This window comes from Cadophora gregata (genome assembly GCF_030347475.1).
Source record: "Cadophora gregata isolate MNR1 chromosome Unknown scaffold_16, whole genome shotgun sequence".
NCBI classification, from domain to species: domain Eukaryota; kingdom Fungi; phylum Ascomycota; class Leotiomycetes; order Helotiales; family Ploettnerulaceae; genus Cadophora; species Cadophora gregata.
In genome coordinates this window covers 366,860-389,593 of record NW_026695939.1, presented here as the reverse complement: position 1 = coordinate 389,593, position 22,734 = coordinate 366,860, and the positions used below count along the sequence as shown (strand labels likewise).

At 48.3% G+C, this 22,734-nt stretch overlaps 11 protein-coding genes across 11 annotated transcripts; 9 read left to right on the top strand and 2 right to left on the bottom strand.

Moving 5' to 3' along the window:
• Positions 1–1,372: 1,372 nt before the first annotated feature.
• On the top strand, positions 1,373–2,052 carry ONS95_005383 (uncharacterized protein; the record flags this gene model as incomplete). Its single annotated transcript, XM_058498790.1, has 3 exons — positions 1,373–1,552; positions 1,633–1,815; positions 1,882–2,052. 3 exons carry the CDS (start codon positions 1,373–1,375, stop codon positions 2,050–2,052), a joined length of 534 nt encoding a protein of 177 aa, XP_058351056.1.
• Positions 2,053–2,934: 882 nt separating this feature from the next.
• Positions 2,935–3,906, top strand: ONS95_005382 (uncharacterized protein). Its single transcript, XM_058498789.1, has 3 exons — positions 2,935–3,191; positions 3,244–3,438; positions 3,538–3,906. The coding sequence occupies exons 1-3, from the start codon at positions 3,033–3,035 to the stop codon at positions 3,709–3,711; spliced, it is 528 nt and encodes a 175-aa protein (XP_058351055.1). The 5' UTR covers positions 2,935–3,032; the 3' UTR covers positions 3,712–3,906.
• A 426-nt stretch (positions 3,907–4,332) lies between these two features.
• RPE1 (RIBULOSE-phosphate 3-epimerase) lies at positions 4,333–5,269 on the top strand (the record flags this gene model as incomplete). The annotated part of the gene is made up of 4 exons (XM_058498788.1): positions 4,333–4,441; positions 4,505–4,638; positions 4,695–4,943; positions 4,997–5,269. The coding sequence occupies 4 exons, from the start codon at positions 4,333–4,335 to the stop codon at positions 5,267–5,269; spliced, it is 765 nt and encodes a 254-aa protein (XP_058351054.1).
• A 735-nt stretch (positions 5,270–6,004) lies between these two features.
• Positions 6,005–7,591, top strand: ONS95_005380 (uncharacterized protein; the record flags this gene model as incomplete). The annotated part of the gene is made up of 2 exons (XM_058498787.1): positions 6,005–6,303; positions 6,370–7,591. The coding sequence occupies 2 exons, from the start codon at positions 6,005–6,007 to the stop codon at positions 7,589–7,591; spliced, it is 1,521 nt and encodes a 506-aa protein (XP_058351053.1).
• Positions 7,592–7,996: 405 nt separating this feature from the next.
• Positions 7,997–9,015, bottom strand: ONS95_005379 (uncharacterized protein; the record flags this gene model as incomplete). Its single annotated transcript, XM_058498786.1, has 2 exons — positions 7,997–8,493; positions 8,547–9,015. 2 exons carry the CDS (start codon positions 9,013–9,015, stop codon positions 7,997–7,999), a joined length of 966 nt encoding a protein of 321 aa, XP_058351052.1.
• Positions 9,016–9,992: 977 nt separating this feature from the next.
• Positions 9,993–10,805, bottom strand: ONS95_005378 (uncharacterized protein; the record flags this gene model as incomplete). Its single annotated transcript, XM_058498785.1, has 2 exons — positions 9,993–10,566; positions 10,684–10,805. 2 exons carry the CDS (start codon positions 10,803–10,805, stop codon positions 9,993–9,995), a joined length of 696 nt encoding a protein of 231 aa, XP_058351051.1.
• Positions 10,806–13,289: 2,484 nt separating this feature from the next.
• Positions 13,290–13,813, top strand: ONS95_005377 (uncharacterized protein; the record flags this gene model as incomplete). The annotated part of the gene is made up of 2 exons (XM_058498784.1): positions 13,290–13,406; positions 13,478–13,813. 2 exons carry the CDS (start codon positions 13,290–13,292, stop codon positions 13,811–13,813), a joined length of 453 nt encoding a protein of 150 aa, XP_058351050.1.
• An 88-nt stretch (positions 13,814–13,901) lies between these two features.
• ONS95_005376 (uncharacterized protein) lies at positions 13,902–14,147 on the top strand (the record flags this gene model as incomplete). Its single annotated transcript, XM_058498783.1, has 1 exon — positions 13,902–14,147. One exon carries the CDS (start codon positions 13,902–13,904, stop codon positions 14,145–14,147), a length of 246 nt encoding a protein of 81 aa, XP_058351049.1.
• Positions 14,148–14,334: 187 nt separating this feature from the next.
• ONS95_005375 (uncharacterized protein) lies at positions 14,335–15,194 on the top strand (the record flags this gene model as incomplete). The annotated part of the gene is made up of 2 exons (XM_058498782.1): positions 14,335–14,656; positions 14,722–15,194. The coding sequence occupies 2 exons, from the start codon at positions 14,335–14,337 to the stop codon at positions 15,192–15,194; spliced, it is 795 nt and encodes a 264-aa protein (XP_058351048.1).
• Positions 15,195–16,067: 873 nt separating this feature from the next.
• On the top strand, positions 16,068–17,249 carry ONS95_005374 (uncharacterized protein; the record flags this gene model as incomplete). The annotated part of the gene is made up of 1 exon (XM_058498781.1): positions 16,068–17,249. One exon carries the CDS (start codon positions 16,068–16,070, stop codon positions 16,884–16,886), a length of 819 nt encoding a protein of 272 aa, XP_058351047.1. The 3' UTR covers positions 16,887–17,249.
• A 274-nt stretch (positions 17,250–17,523) lies between these two features.
• On the top strand, positions 17,524–22,435 carry ONS95_005373 (uncharacterized protein). Its single transcript, XM_058498780.1, has 3 exons — positions 17,524–18,958; positions 19,014–19,286; positions 19,336–22,435. Exons 1-3 carry the CDS (start codon positions 18,098–18,100, stop codon positions 21,907–21,909), a joined length of 3,708 nt encoding a protein of 1,235 aa, XP_058351046.1. The 5' UTR covers positions 17,524–18,097; the 3' UTR covers positions 21,910–22,435.
• The last annotated feature ends 299 nt before the right edge of the window (positions 22,436–22,734 follow it).

Below are 22,734 nucleotides of genomic sequence, written 5' to 3'. Positions count from 1 at the left end.
TCCGTCCCTTCGCAACCAACGCCAAGACCTTCCAATAAACCAACAAACATACCACTATCGGTATCAAGAAAGACATTTCCAGCACAGCCGTGAAAGAACTCATCATGCGTTCAAGCATAGTCAAGGCGGGAGTGTCAGGAATGCTCGTATTGCGTTGGAAATTTCTTTCAGCCGATTTGGCGGTTGAGGTGGGTGTGTTGGGTAAATGGTAGGGATGTAAACTCGATGGATGGGATGGTCGGAGATAGAAGAGCAGCCTGAAGAGTAGCGGCGAGATGGGGGGTGTGAGAATGCGAAAAGTGAGTCTGTAGAGGATGACGCGGAGGAGTTGGTCCATTCCATTTCAATTTGTATTGCAAGATAGTTTAGTGTCGATCAATGTGTCAAAATGGTGTTTTTTGGATCTGAGGATGAAGATTTGTGTCTCTGTCAGCTTCGCTCTCGTTTCCACTCTTTGCTACGTCTCACCCACCCCCACGAAATCCCACGACCTCGATAGGTATACATGCATCCACCGTCACCCATGCCTATCTCCCTATCGTATTTAATTCGTACTTTCTCGTATTTTATGCTGTCTCTGTTGAAAAAGAGAGAAGAGAACAATGGAACTGTTTTTCAGTAGACCATTGGGGGGGGGGGGCTCGATATCTCTGATCGGTACCCAATCAGCGGGCATCATCACCAAAAGGGGAAGTTGCTTGGTTTAATGCAGGCAATGCCTGTAATCTAGAGAGCCTTAAAGAACTGCTCATCTTACAGTATTTCGAATTCAGAGCGACCTTGCACCCTGCTCTTAAGACAGTGGAAGATGGTCGTGTGAGGCATAGTTAAGCTTCCGTCACGTCCAAGCGAGGCAAAACAAAAGGAACAAAACAAAACATACTTTCGCTTAGCAACTCATGAAATTTAGGCTAAAACATCAGTTGATCAGTCTTTAAGAGATTGAATGAAGTCATGTCAGAGGAGACATTTTCGGTGTGTGTACAATTGATCTCGATGACATGTATCCGTCTGTAACAGCCGCTTCTATAACGGATTGATTGAATGCCACTTTCTTTAATCAATACAAATGTTAGATTCCAACATCGATTCGCATACCAGAGAACTTCAAAAGAACACTCGTTGGAGTTCAGACTAGCTTCGCTCTTTGTGAATCAGCGTGTGGTTTGTGCTAAGTCAATTGCTGCCAAAAACCTGGTTTCTTTCAACGCAACCAATCACTGACTTTCACCGGAAATGGGGACTCACATCTAAGAATAGGTACGTTAGTCTTCGACACTCAGAGTGCCGCTTCTTCATCAGCTCTCCCCTCGATCGATATTTGTCACTTACAGCTTTCCCGAGCAGATATCTCGTTCCTTGAATTTACAACATGAAGTCTCTTCACTTGTCCAGACTCCTGGTGCTAGTTGCTGCTGCAATTTTGGGCTCCGAGATGGTACTTGCACTCCCATCTCCCGGTACTCACCTTACGGTGAGCAAAACGCATGCTCTCGATGTCTTAGAAAACGAGTCGAGTTCTGATAATTTCTCATCGAACGTGTTTGACAAGGTAAGCTCCAAGGCTTGTTGGAGTTCTATATAGTCTTCGGAAATGGCTATTTCATATGAATAATATTGACATCTTTGCAGCGATCTATAACCGATGTCAACTGCATGAGAGCCACCGGGCAGAATTGGTCCCCCGCACCAGTCGACCAAGCACAAGCTGCAACCGATTTCCTTAGAGGAACGACTGGACTATGCGCAGTGCAACCCACAAGCTGTGTGCGGGTCAGCTGTGTTGATTATGCTGCTGTCTATCTTTGCAATAATGTAAGTTTAGCCTAGCCGAGCCAAATTCGCGAAAGTACTGTGCTGACAGATTGGCTACTTCGCTAGAACAAACATGAGCTCCACTGGTCGTGTTTTAAGATCTCTGCGTACGCGCAGGCGCTGATTGATCAGTGCCCTACTGCGAGTCGAGGCCATGGAGGTAGGGTTGTTGGAGGACAGGCTTGGGATAATGATAACTGGAATGTCTTCATCCGGGGGGAGGATTGTGAGCAGTGATCCCAAGTCTTTTTCATTCAGATGCGTAGTATGGATTGGGGGGGGGCACGAAATTGCAAAGCTTTCAAGGCGATAGTGAGGAGTCTTCTGGTGGAAGGGTCATCGTTGGTGGGTAGATCGACCGTCAGAGAAATGGAAAGTGCTGCAGGGCCTTGAATCGTAGCAAGCTTCATATCTTGAGATACAGAGGTAGCGTTCATCGGTTCGTCAAAATGAAATCATCCTGAATTCCAAAGTCAGCCCCTAAGCATAATATCTCAAGCACGAAGTTGATAATTAGTGACACACATCAAGCAATACCCATCATTTCTATCTGCTTAGCGCCGTAGACGATATGCTTTGTTGACCTATTTGCATTGCGTCTTTCGGTTGCAGAAAGGCCGCTGTGGTTAAAAACGACACTGACACTGAACTCCAATTGACTCAAAATTGCTCACCAACCTTATATTTACTAGCGGCAAAGTCCAATGCTCTAATAAAGGATATATATTCCAGTCCACTCCTTGTCACCGGACGTTAGTCTGTCATCTTTCAGCTGTCATAAAGATCTGGGGCTTTCGTGCTTCTGCATGGCATGTGCGGCACACTTCATTCCAACCAAGAACGTATCCGCGCTTGTGCACTTTCTTTAACCTTTCAAATAAAATTTCTTCTTTCATTTCATTTTTAGATTTCCAAGAGGAAATGCTTGTTGACCTCCGCGCCAAGACGAAGCATGAGTTTAAGACCAGAGGGTACTCAGAAGAGTCAGGAATGCAAGGTTTAGATTCCATTCAGAATGACTCAATTGGTGACTATTAACCTCGAATAAATTCACGTGGTGTATTCACATTTCTGAGCCTCGGGTGTCTATCTTTCCTCTTTGAAAGATAAATGGCAGAGATTTGTTCTTTCAATCCCTTTTTCAACTCTCAAACTCGGTCCGATTTCAAAATCGTCCACTTCAACATCTCTCCCAAAGATACTATTAAAAATACAACATGAACCTCCTCCACTTCATCAGCAACATGCTTCTGCTCGCCATCACAGTTCTCCTCAACTGCGATTCCGTCCTCGCACTTCCCTCTTCAGGAGTTTCTCTCAACCAACAGGATGATATCACCACTACTCCCAATCCACTTTCAACTGTCTTCAACAAGGTGAGAATGAACCCGAGCAAATCGCCATCTCAACATGCTAACTTGGAGAAAGCGTGACATAACTGACGTCAACTGCCTCGCCCAAACCGGACAAAGAACTTGGAAGCTTGCCCCTCTCGGCCCTATCCTGTCAGGAATCAAATATCTTCGAAATATCGAAGGAGGTTTCGGAATCTGTACTGTTGCAAAAACTTCTTGTACGCGTATTAGCTGCAACAATGATGCTGCGATTTACTGGTGCAACAACGTAAGCACACACACGTACACACACACTCTCTCTTTCCAGATTTTGGGAGGGGAGATGATTTTGACTTCGTGAATGGAGCAAGTACTAAGTGATTGATAGAATAACTTCGAGCTCCGCAAGTATTACTTCATGCTCGCCGACTATGCGCAAGCACTTGTTGACAAATGCACGGTTGTCGATGTTGCTGGCAAGGGAAGCCTTAGGAAACGTGTTGGTGGTCAGGCATGGGATAGAATTAACTGGAACGTTTTCATTAGAGCTGAGAGCTGCTAGGTGTTTGTTGGTTCTGCTCTACCATTTCAAGCTTTGGCTGGCTGTCGGGGGCAGATTAGCTGAGTGTTGTGAGAGGTCGGAGTGGGTATTGATGGCAGGATCTTCTCGCAGAATTATGCACTTCTGATAGAAACTTTGGTTTCTGCTGGCATTGGGCTTGAGGCAGTGATGTCATTTTTGCAAGCAATAAAACTCGATGAATATTTTTTGGCTTTTGAACTCAACCCTGTTTAAAAGGTGATGACCGATCAGAACGGGATGCAAGAAATGCAAATCCAGTGGGAAAAGGCTGGAACGGGTTTCAAAGTAAGCCGATAATTCTCATTGTGATTTTGATACAGATTCAAGGTTATCAAGCTACAGAAACTGCACTCGACGACTTACGACAAGCAAGTGTTTATTGACATTTCCGCAATACAAGCGAGCGAGTGCACGTGCCATCCAAATTGCCCCGCATAAAGTGGGCATGTTGAGCATCTCCAAAAACATCCCACCAAGACAGCTCATCTGCTGCAATCAACTCAGCAATTCCGTCCATTGAACCTCACACCGTCTACAGAACTTTTCAAAACTCTTGCTACGATTATCGGACATATCAAGGAGATCTGCGAAGCTGTAAAGATGTCTCCAGCAGCTATCATTGCGCCGTCTATCCTGTCTGCGGATTTCGCGGATTTGGGTAAAGAATGCTCGAGTACGATTGCTAGAGGAGCCGACTGGCTGCACGTAGGTACGTACCGGTCGAGAACATGAAACTAATCCGCCCCTCGATCAGTGCCTGATAATTTTGCAGATATCATGGATGGTCATTTCGTCCCAAACATCACATTCGGAGCGCCTGTCGTTACAAAGATTCGAAGCCATGTCGATCGACCTACAGCAAAGCACGGAAAGGGAACCTTTGACTGTCATATGATGATTGCGGAGGTATATACACTATAGAAAGCTTCTTCGAACCTCGCAGGCTGACCCGGGGGTTGTAGCCAAAGAAATGGGTCAAGGAATTCCAGAATGCTGGATGCGATCTCTACTGTTTCCACTACGAAGCCGCGATCAATAGCACAGCGGCCGAAAGCCCAGAATCAACGAGCGACCTCAAGACGAGTCCGAAGGAGTTGATCAGATACATACACGATTTGGGAATGTTGGCCGGCATTGCGATCAAGCCAGACACTCCTGTTGATGTGCTTTGGGACATTCTAGAATCAAAGGACTTGAAGGAAGTACCTGATGTAAGTTGTGTTACAATGGATTCCGTACGTTAACACTGACTGATGCGTTGAAGATGGTTCTTGTCATGACAGTGCATCCAGGCTTTGGAGGACAAAAGTTTATGGCGTCCGAGTTACCGAAAGTTGCGGAGCTGCGAAAGAGATACCCAGAATTGAATATCGAGGTTGATGGTGGCTTGGGTCCTGGCACGATAGATCAGGCTGCCGATGCTGGTGCGAATGTTATTGTTGCGGGGAGTGCTGTGTTTGGAGCAAAGGACCCGGCTGAGGTTATTGCGAAGTTGAGGGAGGCGGTTGACAAGAGAAGAACTAAGGAGTCTCTGTGAGACAAGGCTATGTAAAGCTATGAAGCATGAATTACGAGCTATGAGAGTTGCGTTACAGTTAGATAGCGTGAGACCGGCAGGGGCAGCTTTATGAGCACCCTGCCGATTTATCATGCCGAAGCAAGAATTGATGGAATAATTCCGAGAAGAGATACCGATTCTGTACCCGATAGCCTATTCAAGCCAATGAGGGTTCTCGTTCTTGAGAATTCGAGATACATATTTACGCCGCACTACGCCGACTTACACCGACCTTAATATCTCGTGCTACCCCACGTTGGCCACCCCGCATCTTGAGTACGGCTTCTGAAGAAGGGACTTGACTAGGATCCAAACTGACGTCGTGGGACCGACCATCAAGACCCTTTACTTGAATCAGAGTAATTCTTGACCTTCTATTGGTCGTTTGCATAGCCCCAAACCCTTCAGTGGGCCTTCGGATCTGGGGAGCTGCTTGGGTGGCTTTCTCGGTTGGCCGTCATGCTGCGGGGTGAGCGAAGAGCTCTAAAATTCCCATCCGGCCCATGGGTGCGGCAATCCTAGATTTAACTATAATTGAACCTCGTGCCTTCAAGGTTTCGTATCGTCGTGTCGCTGTGATTTCAGATCTCATGGCTGTATGATTATTCACTTACACGATCTCATTCCTCTTCCTCTACGACAACCAACACTGAAAGTTTATCCCTGCAGCGATCCAGATCTGCAAGTTAAGGTTAAACCTTCGGCTTCTCCATAATGTCTATCGCCGACCTTGTTCTCACTCCCTACGCTATTCCAGTTGCCCTGGTGCTCTTCTGGCTCGTCCCATACCTCACATCCAACACATCACTCCGAGATGTACCAGGTCCCTTCGCAGCAAAGTTCTCGAATCTATGGTTGTTGCTGCAAGCTCGGCAGGGAAAGCGATATCTGAGCGTCAATGACGCACATGCGAAGTATGGAAAGCTGGTCAGGATCCAGCCGGATCATGTCAGTGTCGCGGATGAGTCTGCGATTCAGGATATCTATGGGCATGGGAATGGGTTCTTGAAGTCGTAAGTTGGCAATTGCTGCAGCAGTTGTGGTGGTGTGGAAGGATCGAAGCTGATAATCTGAAAAAGAGAATTCTACGATGCCTTCGTGTCCATCCAAAGAGGACTCTTCAACACCAGAGACCGAGCTGAACATACCCGCAAGCGGAAGACTATCTCGCATACCTTCTCCACTAAGAGCATCGGCCAATTCGAGAAGTACATGCACCAGAACCTCGAGCTCTTCGTCCAGCAATGGGATAAGCTAGCAACCAACGCTCACGGCGGCTTTGCCAAGATCGATGCTCTACACTGGTATAATTACCTCGCCTTTGACATGATTGGGGATTTGGCATTCGGTCAGCCATTTGGAATGCTAGAAAAGGGAAAGGACATCACAGAAATCCGGAAGTCGCCCGATGCGCCTGTTTCCTATGCCCCCGCAGTCGAAGTCCTCAACCGCCGCGGTGAAGTCTCTGGAACCCTAGGATGTCTTCCACAACTGAAGCCCTACGCAAAATACCTGCCCGACCCATTCTTCAGCCAAGGTCTCGCAGCCGTAGAGAACCTCGCCGGCATAGCCGTTGCTCGGGTCAGCCAGCGCCTGGAAGGCAAGCAAGACGCCGACCGGGTTGACCTCCTCGCCCGCCTCATGGAAGGCAAGGACGAGAACGGCGAGAAACTCGGCCGCGCAGAACTCACTGCTGAGGCACTCACCCAGCTCATCGCCGGCTCAGACACCACGTCTAACACCTCCTGCGCCATCCTCTACTGGGTATTATCCACGCCTGGCGTGCTCGAGAAGCTCCGCAAGGAGCTCGATGAGGCGATCCCAGAGACTATGGATGTCCCGACTTTTGAACTGGTCAAGGATCTCAAATACATGCAGAACGTCATCAATGAAACGCTCCGTATCCACTCTACCTCCTCTCTTGGCCTTCCCCGCGTCGTGCCCCCAGGAGCAGGTGTCGAGATCCTCGGACAGCATTTCCCGCCCTATACTGTTCTCTCCGTCCCAGCATATACGATCCACCACTCCAAGGAAATCTGGGGATCAAATGCTGATGAGTTTGTGCCCGATCGCTGGAATGATTTGACGGAGAGGCAGAAGAATGGGTTTATTCCTTTTAGTTATGGGCCGAGGAGTTGTGTAGGAAGGAATGTTGCTGAGATGGAGTTGGCGCTTATTGTGGCGACGACGTTTAGGAGGTATGAGTTTGAGTTGTATCAGAAGACGCTGGAGACGAGGGAGGGGTTCTTGAGGAAGCCGGTGGAGTGTATGGTGGGGATTAAGCAGAGGAAGAATATTTAATTTGGGTTCGAGAGTGTTGATGAGGCTGGGAATAAGAGAAATTGATGGCGTTGATTTTCGGTCTTGTTTTTATCGCATGGATGGCTGATCCATTTTGGAATGTACATCATGGTTTTAGGCATTAATTGTTGAATCAATGCATCCAAGTCACCCTACGTATGATATGTGCCCGCTTTCAATAGCCATTGCTGAGATCAACCAAATGTACATACGACCTATCTAGTAAAATAATTATAGCTCAGAGGACCATCACGACTCAGCTTGCCAATCAATATGCAGGAGATACGACGAGAGACGGTGTTATCTTGAATATGACAGGACGATGCAATCAATTACTCCGGTATTAGATTGTCTCTCTGAACGTTAGATGGGTGGAACCGGATTCACTTAAAATAAAATTCCATTCTACGACGGAGTGAGCTGAATCTTTCCCTCCTTGCTGTAGAAAATCTCCTTGACCTTCACACATCTCAAATGATTCTTCCCCTCCGAAAGCGACGCATCATGATGGAACAAATACCACCTCCCCTTATGCTCCACAATAGAATGATGCGTCGTCCACCCCAACACAGGCTCCAAAATCCTCCCCGCATAGGTGAATGGCCCGAAAGGATTATCACCCGTTGCATAGCACAGATAATGGGTATCTCCGGTCGAATACGAGAAGTAATATTTACCCTGGTACTTGTGCATCCACGCTGCCTCGAAGAAGCGGCGATCGTGATCGTGGTGTGGAATTGGAATTCCGTCCTCGCTGAGGATGACGAGCTCTTTGACGCCGCCGTCGAATTGAAGCATGTCTTTGCTTAGACGAGCAACTCGCGGGTGATACGCGTGGCCGCTTGTCGCTTCCATGTTGGTGTATGCGTCCTTGTCGAATTCTCCTTTTGTCCAACATTGAACTGCTCTTCTGTTAGTAAACAGTTCTGCTCCACTGTATATAAGAATCACTTACGCTGTCCGCCCCAAATCCCACCGAAATAAAGATACGCCTCTCCATCATCATCGACGAAACTCGCAGGATCAATACTATAGCTCCCCTCAATTGGCTTCGGTTCCGGCTTGAACGGCCCCTCTGGAACATCACTGACGGCTACACCAATCCGGAAGACCCCCTCCTTATCTCGTGCCGGGAAATACAGATAATATTTCCCGTTCTTCGTCGCCGCATCTGGAGCCCAGAGTTGCTTTCCCGCCCACGGGATGTCTTCTAGCGCCAAGGCGACTCCGTGATCTGTGACTGGGCTTCCGACGTCGTCCATGGACAGCACGTGATAGTCTGTCATGGCGTATTGGTCGCCATTGTCGTTGTCTTGGATGTCGGTCTTGATGTCGTGGGAGGGGTAGACGTAGAGCTTGCCGTTAAAGCTGTGGGCTGATGGATCGGCTGTGAAGATATGGGTTACCAATGGTTGGTCCGTCATGATGGTAGTGGTAAACTGCTATTGTAGACTTTTGGCAGGAAATATCCAGTTCATGAATCAGAGATGCTTGAGGTTTATGTAGACTCAGGGCAATGGTATTTATCCTCTTTAACCTTCCCCACGGCTAGCTTGAATGGTTCTACCATTCTGCCTCCTCTGTTAGATGTTGGAGGTCGAGTCTTGGTGTAGTGACCTTTGTGGAGCAGATGGTTTATCCGGCGTATATTCAGCCTGAATAGGATATTCCGGGCCTCCGGGCTCCCAGAGAACGGCCGACCGGCAACAAAACCGTGCGGCCATGGAAATCTCTGGTCTTCAACATCTGAGCTGGGGCGGATCCCAAACCAGACTGGTTGATGTCATTGTGCTGCTGAGAGGTAGTTGGTGGGAAATGACTTTGACACATGTAGTCACGTGGTATTCGCTTAGACCCCTTTCCTGAGACAACAGGCGCTCTCGGATCCTCTCAGCGAGCGACGGTGAGCAGAAATCTGGAGATGTGACATATTCAGGTCTGTAATGATGGTAGAAGCAAACAAAATTTCCAGATGCATCTTGCTGCCCACCTTACTCAGTTTCTTTTCCATTTTGTTTCCATTCTTTTTTTTCCATTTTTGATTGACTTTTGAGTGGACCAAGCCAGGAAGAGAGTATTTACATTTGTAAGGAATTCGAAACACAGGACAGGAAATGCACAATAATACTCCCGAAAGTCGCTCAATTACACCAAACGTTCTTCAATAATATCTAAGACATACAGAAACCGAACCTCGTTCCAATGACCATCCATATCTTACTAGCAAGCCTCAGCTACGGAGCAGTATTTACTGTGCCGCGGAGCCAGTCGTTGGTGGGAACTCAACGGCAAGCGGTTGTAATCCTGTCATCATCATAGCGGCGTTTGATAGCTCGGTAATAGATGGAAGAATATTGGGGTTTCCGTAGAAAAATGTCAGAATTTACTCAATTGAAGTACTCTAGACGACATACCTGGCAGCCTCAATGGTCTGGAGGTTAGACTTGGCATTTGCTGGTGTCGGGTCATTCATAATCGCTTGAAGACCATCGAGGACAGCGGGAGTGTTCTTGACGATCAAAGAATTGGCATTCTTAGCGGCACTTCCTCCAGCGGTGTTGAGGACGTTTCGTCGTTGATCTTCGTCCGACTCAGCGGTGAAAGCAACCGACGCGAGGGCTCTGATCATCTCTGGATTCTGCTCGGTACCCAAAGCATTCAACGAGGCAGAGACGGTGGTGGCATCGTTTGCGAAAGCGCCAGCTGCATATTGAACTGCTGGTGCTCCTGGAGTTCCGCCAGTCTGAATGTTAGGAGCGATCGGAGCTGTTCCGGTCGACCCAGTGGTGTTACCCCCGGTTCCAGCTCCAGCTGAGGGCTGCGCTCCTGGCGTGCTTGAATTTGGAGTGGCAGGTTCTGGAGTAGCGGGATCTGCTCCTGCTGGAGTAGGTGAGGCTTTGGGAGGTGCCTTTGCTGCACCACCTCCTGCTGTACTGGGCGTTGCCTTGGCCGCTGGTGGTTTTGCTGCTCCACCACTATATGAATGTTAGTATTTGTCTCATGACCAAGAATGTGCTGAGGAAAGTGTTCCAGGCGAGTACACCGACTTGAGGAGCATGAGATAGAGAAGAGGGGTTCCAGTATATACATACCCAGCTGTGCTTGGAGTTGCTTTGGCGACACCCTTTGAAGTGGGTGTTGCTGCTCTCCTGTCAAGAGGAGCGGCGACGGATGTGCCGATCAAGGATAGAGTCAACAAAGCAAGGAACTTCATGATGTGAAAGGTAATAATTCAAGAGCAAGGCCGGCTGCTCGGATTTCGGTATTAAAAAAGTGTAAATGGAAGAGAAAGACCGCGGGCGTTCGGGGAAAGATATCTAAGGAGCGATGCGAAGAAGAGATGCAGAGTTCGAATTGGGACCTTCGGTTGTATTAATCAAACTGTGCACAATCGAGCGAAAACTGTAAAGGCAGACGCTGGCCCTTCTATACTAAAAAAATCAGACGGTAAGCGCCTGTCTGTTGGCTGTCATCCATCCTAATTTGGAACTTGCGAGCGAGTACTATGCACTCCTAAACTGTTTCGATGTTGAATTTGAGTCAAGCACAATGGCCAAGATCTTGTCTTTTACCTGATTGGCAGAAACATCATTTGCACGACCTCTACGACATTCGTAAAACTATACCAAGATATTGCAGCCCTTCTCACCGTTTCGACTGACCGCCGCATAGTTGCAGGGCAACGATTCGACCTTGGAATTGGTCATGCGCGAGGATGTACACATGGTGTTGGGCGATGAGGGGGGCAACTGATACCCGCCCAAACCTCTTGGCATTTGAGCTTAACTCTAGCCCGTCTTTGCAACACTCTTGTTTCGTAGATCAGGCTGCACATACCATGTCGACGACCGATAGTTTTACAGATTCTGCGTTCGGCCAATCGTATCTATGTCAAGTGTTTTACTAACCGTTGAATGTTTGTCTGTGCAACACTAAGCGAGGGAACAACCATGTGAGCCAGGGGCCGAGTTCGGCTAGGACTTCAAAGCAGTGTGAGAACTCCTCAAAGCTTGCGAGATCTGCAATAAGCGATTTGAAGCAGAGTGCCCAAAGTTTCCAGATCTTGATACAAAACTCCGAGATCTTCCCTATGCCCCGATCCGCTTGCGTTCTCCAGTTTTGACTGTTGGAAAAAGGACAGGTTCGTGACTGCTTATTGATCCTCTCGGCGCCATCCGGTCTACAGACAAAACCTAGAAGATAACGTAGCTAGTCAATAAACGCATCTGAGGTACTACTTTCCTAGTCTTGATTGCCTTAATTCTTCAATCGCTGCACTTTCACATTCGATCATGCAATCGGCGCCACGCAGGAGATCAAGTGCTGAAGCACTGTATTAGTCGAATTGGCTTCGGGCATTAGACCTACGATGGTGAAGACCAACTTTCACTGTCAGAATCTCGTAAGAAATCGTACTCGTATCGTCGAAACTCAAATTGAAAGATTACTACACCTTTGGTGATGAGACCACCGACACGAGTCTTTTTTAAGTCACGGCTACGTAGCATAGACATTTTAGATGACTACGCCAAGAGCAGTGCTTGTTATTGCATTATCCTGGAGAAGAATAGAGCAACCCAGCCGTCTACTTTTGTTTTGTTGCTCGCCGTTTGAACAGTCCGACGCAGGACAGCAGGAAGTCAGCGGAGGCCGATACCTTGTTGGGACGTGTCCATGGAAACCCTATGTATTGTAGCATGAGGAAGACGGACGCCACGCTGGGTCTTACTTCCAATAGCTGCAGGGCATGTTTTGTATGTTGGTAGAGAATGACGAAAATAGCGCTCAGCTGCAGAGTCGCTCGACCTCGAGAAAGTAAAAGTGACAACGCTCAGCCATTAGAGATCTTTGGGGAATTGTTAAACTTTATAACTCCAGAGTGCAGCCCAGATCTCCTCGCAAGAACAACACCTTCATTCATCAATTTGGAGTATATCGCGATTGTCATGGCACCGAAAGTAGAGATGAGAACAGGTAGTTTCGCATCAAGTCCTAGTTGCGAATGTAGACCGCCACAACTTGCGGAAAAACAGAACATCTTGCGAATCGTTTGAAGCACTTCTGATACGCCAGTGAAAGTCTGCCAAGAGGGAAATTAGGAGAGCCGGAGGCTGCAACGATAGCTTTTGAACGAGGATGTTTCTAGATCGACTTCTGAGACGACCAGAGACCCCTGTCCAGTCTGTACAGCAGAGGCAAGGAGGCTGAGCTCCCACATCGAGATCGCCCGCGAAGAATAAGGTTATTTACTTCCCGTCGTGCTTAAGAAACTTGGCGGAGGCTAATTCGATGCGAGATGCAGCCGGATTGTGCCATTAGCCAGCACTAGTGTTTGGCCGCTACAGGCGAGGTAGTCCCCTCAGCGGGTGTTTTCAGCAGATCGGATCAAGGCTGACCCGATTGTCTGCTCCAGTTAATCCATCTTGAAGTGGAGAGACCATCGTGGAGAGATACCGTGCCATGGAAACGTCAGATACGTGCTGAGTTCATGCGTTCTCCCTGTCTGTCTGTTTATCAGACCGTTGGCCAAGTCCAAAACGCACGTGCATGTACATATACCTTATACACTGCCCACTTCCCTTTCTCAGAAACCATAAATCTTCAAAATTCCTCATCTGTGCCTCTTTTAGCGTTTGCCGTCGCTCTTCTCTCTTTTCTTTCCCCGACGTGCAACAGCCCTGGCGGCTCTTTCTTCATAATGACTTTCACCCAATTTTCTTTCTCATTCCTTGTTGTGTGCTGTCATCTCGGCCATCTGGTCGTTGGCCAAGATATAACAGCACAATGGAATCAAGTCATCAACTTGAATGGTAATGTAAGATAATCCAAACTGCATATCGCCTGCTCGGTTCGCTGCTATCTATTGATTGCTGACATACGTCTCAGATGGCCCTCAACAGGATAACATTTCCTGACAATTCGAGAATCGAGACTTTCTCGCAATCACAACAACAACTTATTGTAAATCAAAATCCAAGTCCACTGACCGCCAACCATGTGGTGGGGTCAACGGGGCAACCTTTCGTGCAATTGTCGCAGAACTCGATGACCATAGCGACGAACAATGCAACGAATCTCGTGGGCGGCCAAATTGAACTTCCAATAGATCCAACGATCCTCCAACAGAACAACATCAGTCCCGATAACGCATTCGTAGCCATGCTATCTCCTGGGCGACAGGCTTGGATTGTAGTGGAGGGTATGAAGAGTGTTAACACGTGAGTTCAGCTCAAAACCTTGAAAGTGGACAACAACCAGTAATGTTACTGACGAGAATTGAAGTACCGATAACACCGTTCGTATTGTGAGAATGACCAATATTGACGGAGAGTACATGGCCATTGGCAGACAGACTACTGAGACCGCCAACGTTCTTACACCGTTCGGCGGAAACTCTGTCAACATCTCCGGCTCTGGAATTCAAGAAGTCGAGTACGCAGATGGTTTCCGAATGTCCATGAAGGCTACCCAGCCAATGACCATTACTACCAATGTGGTAAATGGTATCAGCACATCGATGATCACAGACCAAAACACGGCGTCAGTTAGTATGTAGTTCCAGCCACTTCCGATTTGGGATTTGGAGAGTACTAACAAGCCCTAGACAACTACCGATATTTGGTCACCACAAACCTGGCAGCTGTTGCTCCCAACCTTAACCAAATGACATCCGTTGTCCAACTGCCGCGTGAGTTTCGAATCCTGATTATGAGTAAAGCATTTACTGACATTCTCCAGTCAACATGCAACGTGTGATGAGTATGGCAGCACAGATGGGCGTCAGTGCAAATGAGGCTATTGTCATTGGCATTTCGCAGCGAACTGTGCAACAGAACCCTGGAGGTGCCACTGGGAATCTCTCGCCTAATCGTCGAGTCCGTCGACAAGCAGCGTCCATGAGAGCCTCGAGACCAGCTCGGACATCTACTCGGGCGCCAGCTTCAGAAGAGACTGGAGTCACTGATCCTGCAACTGATCCTGCAGCAGCAGTACCCACTAGCGACCCGGCAGCTGATCCAACATCGCCATCTAATGGCACCGCAACTGACCCTAACGCTCCCACTGGTAAGCAACGTCTATACAAGAAAAACGAATCGGAAACCACATAGAGCAAGGCTAATATAATACAGAAACACCCGCTGACACCGCGACTCCTCCTGATCCAGCCGCCTCGACTCCATCTGTAGATGGCGGTTCTACAACAAATACCCCACCTCAGGATCCTAACAACCCCGCAGCCACTCAGCTGCTTCTTAACCCAACTTTCCAAGCGGTAAATGGCCCGACAGCATTCGATCCCGCGACAGGCCGCGTGATGGTTGCAGTCAATCAGATTGATGGAGAATTCATCATCACCATGCAGAAGTCAGCCAGCGCAGGCCTGGCTCCTCAAGGAGGCAATGGGACAGCAGGAGCCGGCGGCGCTACCGGTGAGCCTCAAAGCGCATCGAGTACATCAGGTCTCTCGAGTGCCGCATCTGGTCAAGGAGGAATAACATTCACCATGGCTGAGTTGACATCACTCATGGAGCAACAGAGAATGGGCAGTGCAGGATTGGCCATAACAATGATGCAGGCAGCCAGCGGTGGAGTACCAATTTGAGATGCTGCAAGCATAGGAAAGAAACAACGAAAGTAACCATGAATAAGCGCCATCTACTCTGTATATATATCATTCAGCAGCCAGAGGCTGAGCGAGTCTGTGGAAGTAAATAGAGGTTTTAGTGCAGAACCAACTTAATTAATTCTCAAAGTTCCTAAGATCTGAACTTGACGATACTAAACAGCAACTCAGGTTAAACGAGGGGAACTTCAATGGCGAGGAGGTGTACTTGGAACGCAGCAATATCCTTTCCAACTGTTTGCAGATCCGGGGGATTTGCTTCGTGGTTCAAACAGATCCCCACTGGGAGACACACTTAGCGTCAAACAATCCTGAGATCGCCGAAACAATGTTTGCTCGCAAGACTAAAACGCTTGATCCACGGACCAGACTGCACTGCCACGTGTGCAAGGTTCAAGAGACGTGGGAATCAAGCTTTCCCTTGGGAGAAGAGAAAGGTGGCATGGTGGTGTGTGAGTGGAGGCGAACCGAAGCGCAAAAACATGGAAGACTGCCTCCTTTGAGACCTGTTGACTTCCTGCGCTTCCGGAGGAGACAAGAAAAAAATTCAAACGCACAGTACTGAGGATGCAGAATGAGATGTAAATAACGGAGATGGAGAACAAGGGATCTGTTTGCTGTGCCAGGCGACTCTCGTTGTGGCTGGAATTCGGTGGAGCGTAGTGTAGGTGACAGGATCTAAGAAAGAGCCCTTTATGAATGGGATGAGCCGGTTTTCAACTTCAAGCCACCTGAACTTGTCAACACCATCGCCAGTTACGTGACACTCGAGACAGTTGAGACTACAAATAAATTGTCGACGTGTCTGGTGAGAACGTCCTGCCCGGAATAACCTCCTTCATCCTCAACCCCATGGTCGGCCGGAAAATCTCTTTTCCGAAGCTCTCCAGATCATCCCCAGTCAGAGGCGCGTGGCGTCCCATTCTTTCTCTGCAAACCATGCCCTCACTCACTGTAAACACGTCGCCTACCAACCCCATACGTCCTGATGGACATTCCCCGACGTCGACTTCGAAATCCCGATCCGCATCTCCTGTGCGACCACCTGTTTCTCCCATCACCCCAACGTTGAGAGCGGCGCGACCGGTCCAAAATGGCAGGCAAACGTACACCCACTCTCAACCACCACAGATAGCTGTCTCAGCACCTGCGCCAGAGCCCATCAAGTTCGACGAGAATCCAGATGTCCTAGCGACCAAATCTGCGATTTCAATCCTCATGATGCAGGCGCGCATTGCGGCGGAGGATATCAAGTCGTTGCAGCGGACCAAAGAACGTGGACTACAAGATCCTGACGAATTTATGAGGGCTTTGCAGGCAGGGGAAATCAAGCAGAAAGGAGAGACCTTTATGGGTCTGGCGCAAGATGATGATGAAGAGGATGAGGACGAGGAAGAACTGACGAAAGCGGACGATGGAAAAGCATGGGAGAAGCTGCCGCAGCCACAGGATGTTGTGCGTATGCCACACATCAACTGGGACCAGTATGCTGTGGTTGGTGAATCACTCGACAAGCTTCATTCGGAGCAGCTTCGAAATCCACCTGAGGGATCGCCACAGCGGCTTGGTCCAGGAGGTCAACTCCTTCCTTCGGCCCTAGGCTCCTTACCAGCTACCCCAGCGAGGGATAAGAACGAGAAGATGGGCACGAGGAAAGGCGGCAAGAGATGATGTTACGACGGTTGCCTACACGGGGGTCAGGTCTGATTTTAGAAGGGGCGTACCGGTAGGGTTATGATATCACAGCTAGCATGGGCATTTTTAGGTGTTAGAATAGATACTGGAGTCCGGTTTCATGTAGGGAATTCAGGAGGAAGTAAGCTCCTCTGACCAGCATATGTAGAAGGTGGTTACTTGATCAGGCTGTAAATAAGCACTTATATCTCTCAAAGTTATGAATCATGCTGGCTTGACTCAGTACAGAATCTCCATTGGGTCAAGCTGAAGTCCCATCTCAAGTACAAGCTTGAGACACAGCTATCAGTACAATGGAGGGGTAGTGACACAAGCGCCAGGCAAGTGGTACAAGTGGTGGGGGAAGTGTCAACGAGCGAAGAAATCTGTTTAGACGCTGCCCTATTGATGAGAGCGGCCACCAAGCCAGTACCTAGGTACTGAGGGGCTGTTCAAAGTAATGTGATCTGTATCGCAAGATGGGGAAGTTAATATGGATGCAGGAACCCCTGCTTTGCCCCTGTCAACCATGGCGCGGGGATACTCCCTAGCCTGCCCGGAGCGGAAGAACCCTCGGACTCGAGCCATTCAAGACATCTCCATTTGACTTGTGATCTCTACATTATTTCTTATTCTTACAAGTGACCTGGTCAGTCACGACCACACTCTATACACCGTGCCAGAATCACCAGTCGTGGTGGGCCCGTACCGGGCAAAGTTGTGCGCCGCATGAGGCAATGTAAACTTTCCTCGCGCTGTTCTGGTTGCTGGGAGACCATTTACTGATGTCCAGATTCACAGCGACGACGGTCAACCTCACTCCTATGTATCACGACGTCACGAACATCTGCGAAGACTTCCTGTCTTCTTACGCTCTTTGAAAGATTTCTGCCAGATACCAAACATATTCAATCTCACATCTTTTGTCGTGAACTGTTCGACAATTAAGCTCCATCTGTTAGGCAGCTTCCCTACCTCAGCCCGTCAATTCAATTCATGTCACAGAACTTTCCCATGTTGCATCCTGCATAGAGGTGAGTTCGTCTTTCAGTTCACCCTTCGAATTGTTCACTGCTGCCTAGGGACATTCGGCTGACGATGTCATCGTGGGGTAAGGAAAAAATAGTGAAGTCGGTTGAAGCTATACAGATCTACAGCTCTCTTCCCTTCCCTCCTCAACAACACACTTTCCATACCATAACTGCAAGATGGATGCGGAGGCTACTGAGCCGTTCACGCAGCCCACCCAGCCAGGTACTGCTTCATCTTCTCGCCCCTTTACTTTTCACCCTTCTTTGCTTTTCCAACCTATTTCTCTCCCCTCCACCCAAAACCCAAATGCTTACGACCCTTACTGGGTAGCCACACAATTGGTGACCGATCCTCGAAGACTCGGGCAGCCAGGGTCAGGTCTCAGTAACGATCAACTCTCTGATATCTTCTGTATCCTTCATCCTGCGACCCTTCCTGCCTGCCGTGCAGCTGCACTCATTCACGAAGAGGCCCCAGAGAACACTATTGCTACCGATCACCATGTGAAGATTCGCGAAAAGAGCTCGAGCGAGGATGTGATCAATTCTAGTCAGTTGGCCGAAGATGGGCTCGAATCGTGTGACATTATTTTACGGTTGTCTGCCAACCTCAAAGACCCCATGGGCGGCTTTCAATTCGGACGCAATGCCACTCGCTGCGATTTTGTCATTGGTAAGAACGAGGTCTCCAGACGAATAAGCAATATACACTTCAGAATCTACATCAATGAATATGGGATCATCATGTTGGAGGACCAGTCTACCAATGGCACTGCCATCGACGGTACTTTGTTGCGTGGAAAGGAGAAGGAGAACGGCCATAAATTCCGACATACGCTGTCGCAAGGCGCAGTCATCACTCTCACCATGACACCACCGGAGGAAGATTATAGATTCGTCGTTCGCATTCCGTACCGCGAGGGCGACATTGAGGATAAATACCAGCAAAATCTGACGGTGTTCTTCCTAAAGATGAACAACCTACGTGCAAGACATGCTGCTCGCATAGCTGCAGGTGGAGGTGCTAGGAGAGATCCCGTACGTTTAAAACCATTCCGTTTGTGTCTAACTTGTCCATACTAACTGCCAGAAGCTCAATCTTTTCCCTACTCAAGGCACAGAGACTCCACCAGTGCACTCTATCACATCTGATGGCAGAACCGTGAGAGAATGGCGAGGTGGATCAACATACAACAGGATCGGTACAATTGGAAAAGGCGCTTTTGCGATTGTCTACAAGCTCACAGCCAAGTACGACGGTGTACCATACGCTGCTAAGGAACTTGAAAAGAGACGATTCATGAAGAATGGCATCTTAGATACGAAAGTTGAGAACGAGATGAAAATCATGCAGGCGATCCAACACGTGAGTCATCTTTCGATCAGCACATTCACCTTTCACTGACCATCATCAGCCAAATATCGTCAAGTACATTGAGCATGTTGACTGGGAAGACTATCTCTATATCATCATGGAATTTGTTCCATGCGGCGATCTCGGCAGCCTAGTCAACAAACATGGCCCGTTGCCAGAAGCGGATGTCAAGTCCATGGCTAGGCAGCTGCTGAGTGCTCTGAAGTATTTGCATGAAGGTGGCATTACTCATCGTGATGTCAAGCCCGACAATATTCTTATTCAAAGTCGAGATCCGATCCACGTCAAGCTCACCGACTTCGGTCTTTCAAAGATGATCGACAGTGAAGAGACCTTTCTGAGAACATTCTGCGGAACACTGCTATACTGTGCCCCGGAAGTTTACTCGGAGTATCGAGAATACGATGATGATGGTAGGCGGAATTTCCGCGGCAAGGACAAGAGATCACTACCGCCACAACGCTACGGTCATGCTGTTGATATATGGTCTTCTGCTGGAGTACTCTTCTACTCTCTTTGTGGCCTCCCGCCATATCCTGTCAAGAACGGCACTAGTTATCAAGAGTTGCTCAACCACATTATGACAGTCGCTCTTGACGTTCGACCTATTCAAAAAGTCGGTACATCTGACGAAGGAGTCCGATTTATCATTAGGATGCTTCACGTCCAACCACAGTATCGTGCTACTATCGAGGATCTGGAGAACAGCTCTTGGTTCACTGGCAAGATGGATAGTTTCGAAATATCAATGGAGGAAGACGAAGTCGATTTGATCGGCGATGGAATTGTTGACCCTGAGCTTGCGGAAGAAGCATCCCAGTTGTGCATTAAGGATAATGCCTACGATGATGTCCGAGATGACGAGAATATGGTCGATGAGAATTTGAGTGATATGACTGAAATCCAGCAACGCGAAATCCCTAGTAGCTTTGCTACCAGCGAGGGTAATTCGAATGAAAACGAGAGCTATGGATTTTTGGAGGGAAATCACAATCCTACAAATGGTCGTCTGTTCGGAGAGGTGAACATATCTGCGGTAGGAAGCTCCGGTGCGATACCTTTGAACCACTTGCACCTTCCGCTTCTGGTCAACAATCAACAAACCATGTTGTCCGATTCTTCTCGCGAGTCCCGTTATACACAAAGCCCCAATCCAAACAATGCACCAACGCAAGACAATCCTCGGCCTGTGACAAGTATTCCGACCATCATGCACCCTCCTGGCCCAGCAAGCAATGCTACCAAGCATCCAGAACATGATGGTAGATCCGTCAGATCATCGAGCTTGATGGGTGCTGAGTCGATGGTTGGCCACCTCAACATGCACTCCCCTGGTTCCGCTGCATCTCCTGGAGCAGATAGCCCAGCTCCAACCACGGAAGATATCCATGATGTGACAGTCAGCCTTAGGAGACCCCGTGAGGAAGACTATGACGAGGATGGAGTTTGGAGACCTGTAGACCTACCTTCGAAGCGACGTCGCAAGTCCGAGCGCGAAATCGATATTCCCGTTCCCCCTAGCACATTCTGGGACCCAAAGAATAAGGCTACTCATCACAACAACTATCCCCGCATGTTGACGTCAGATTTCAGGGCCTACCAGGATTATGCGGAGAGCAAAGGCGAGAAATTCATTCATGGTCAGAAGACTTTCGAGGTCACCATGGACAGCTTTCGAAGTTCTAGAAGCCCTTCATTGGAGCCCGAGAGAGCACATTCAGAGCCTGCCAAGGAGGAAGGACGCCGAATGCTTATGAAGCGTGATGATAGACAGCTTGCCAGTGATGGCGAAAGTCGGGAAAGGATTCCATCAAATGGCCATGCCGAGGAAAACATGCGAGATCAGTCTCTTCCTTCGACTGCTTACCCATCAAAGGCTCCGACTATGGTCGAGTTTAAACCCACTCCTCCTCCAAACTACCCTCAACCTGTTGTTGGCAATGATTTCCAACCGCCGAAGCGCATCCTTGCCAAACTTGTCTCAACGCCCGATAGCTGCCTGCCTACAATCTCCCTCAACATCACTGATTCCGTTACGAGCTGGGGACGAGGATACGAGGCAACGGTTCGATATGCCAATGGGAAAGAGATCCGCATTCCCAAGTATGCCTTCAAAATCTTTCTCTTCAAGCCCGGATTTTACGCCAATAGACAACCCACTGTCAATGCCAGTCATATCTGGAATGACAAGGATCAAGACATGAAATTCTTCATCTCCACTAAGGCCTCACAAGGAATATGGGTTAATGATGTCAATATTCCTTGTCATGACCGCCAAAATCCAAGCACCAAGTCAAAGTTCTGGGGCGAGTTAAAATACGGCGATGTAATTACAGTTTGGAAAGTAGCCGAACAGACTTCTTTGAAGTTCGAATGCTTTTGGGGAAAGTCCAAAGAATGCAGACAGCCGGACGAGCCTTTGCAATTAGTTCCAGAAGGTAAATACCTCGATGAATTGGATGAGGCTTGTCTGGTCGAAGAGAAGGCTATTCTCGCTGAGATTCGCCGTCGCGAGAACGAAGAAAAGAAGACATCAGAGCGTGAAAAACAGGAGAAGTTGGCTCATCTGAAGAACAAAGCCATCAGATTCGAGAGCGGAACTTTAAACAACTGAAGACCTGTTAAAAAGATACTCGAACCTCTCAACATTCTGTACGAATATTTTTCCTTTTCATCGATGTCACCACTACATGCATGAGGAGCGAGCAGGCGGGAGTGCGAATGTTTGTACGCTCTTCTTTGGTTTTGCTGGATACACAAATCAGTTGGTTGCTGAGCTTGCTTCGACTTGGCTTACAAACGCTAAACTGGTGGGAAAGGTAAGATGTGATGCAAAAAGCCGATTGCTGGCATCTGGAGTTTACCATAAATGGATGGGAGCGCGAGCAGATTATAGCGCTTGCTAAGATTGTCAAATAAGACGAATGATATATCATTAAATAGAGTTGGTTCAGGGAGATTAATTCGGCTCGTGCGATTGGTAAAGGATGCTTCCAGCGGTATAGGAATTATTTCCTCTTCTTGATCTTGTGAGCCTGAATTCTGCTCTCAGCAAGTGCCAAGATCTTCAGATGTGTCGCACGTCTCACACGAAGCTTCAGCATATACCTACCATATGCTCAGGCTCCCAATCAACAGTATAAAAATCTAGAACATTCTCCATAAACTTCCTAACAAAATCAGGCAATATGCTTGGATGGGAGACACCCACTGTCCGCCCCCTCCCGTACAAGTTCTGTGTACAGACCCCATCCACACCTCGCAAGTAGTGTTATTGACCTCGGCATTCAATCACTTTTCTTGACAGAATGACAGCGAGCAACGGGGTTCCAGAAATGTCATGGACCTGAGCCATCACACCTTCTGCTCAATTATGGCTGTTCAGGAAGCAGCTGACAAAGTTACGTGGTTCGAGTACCTTTCGAACGTTTAGCGAAAC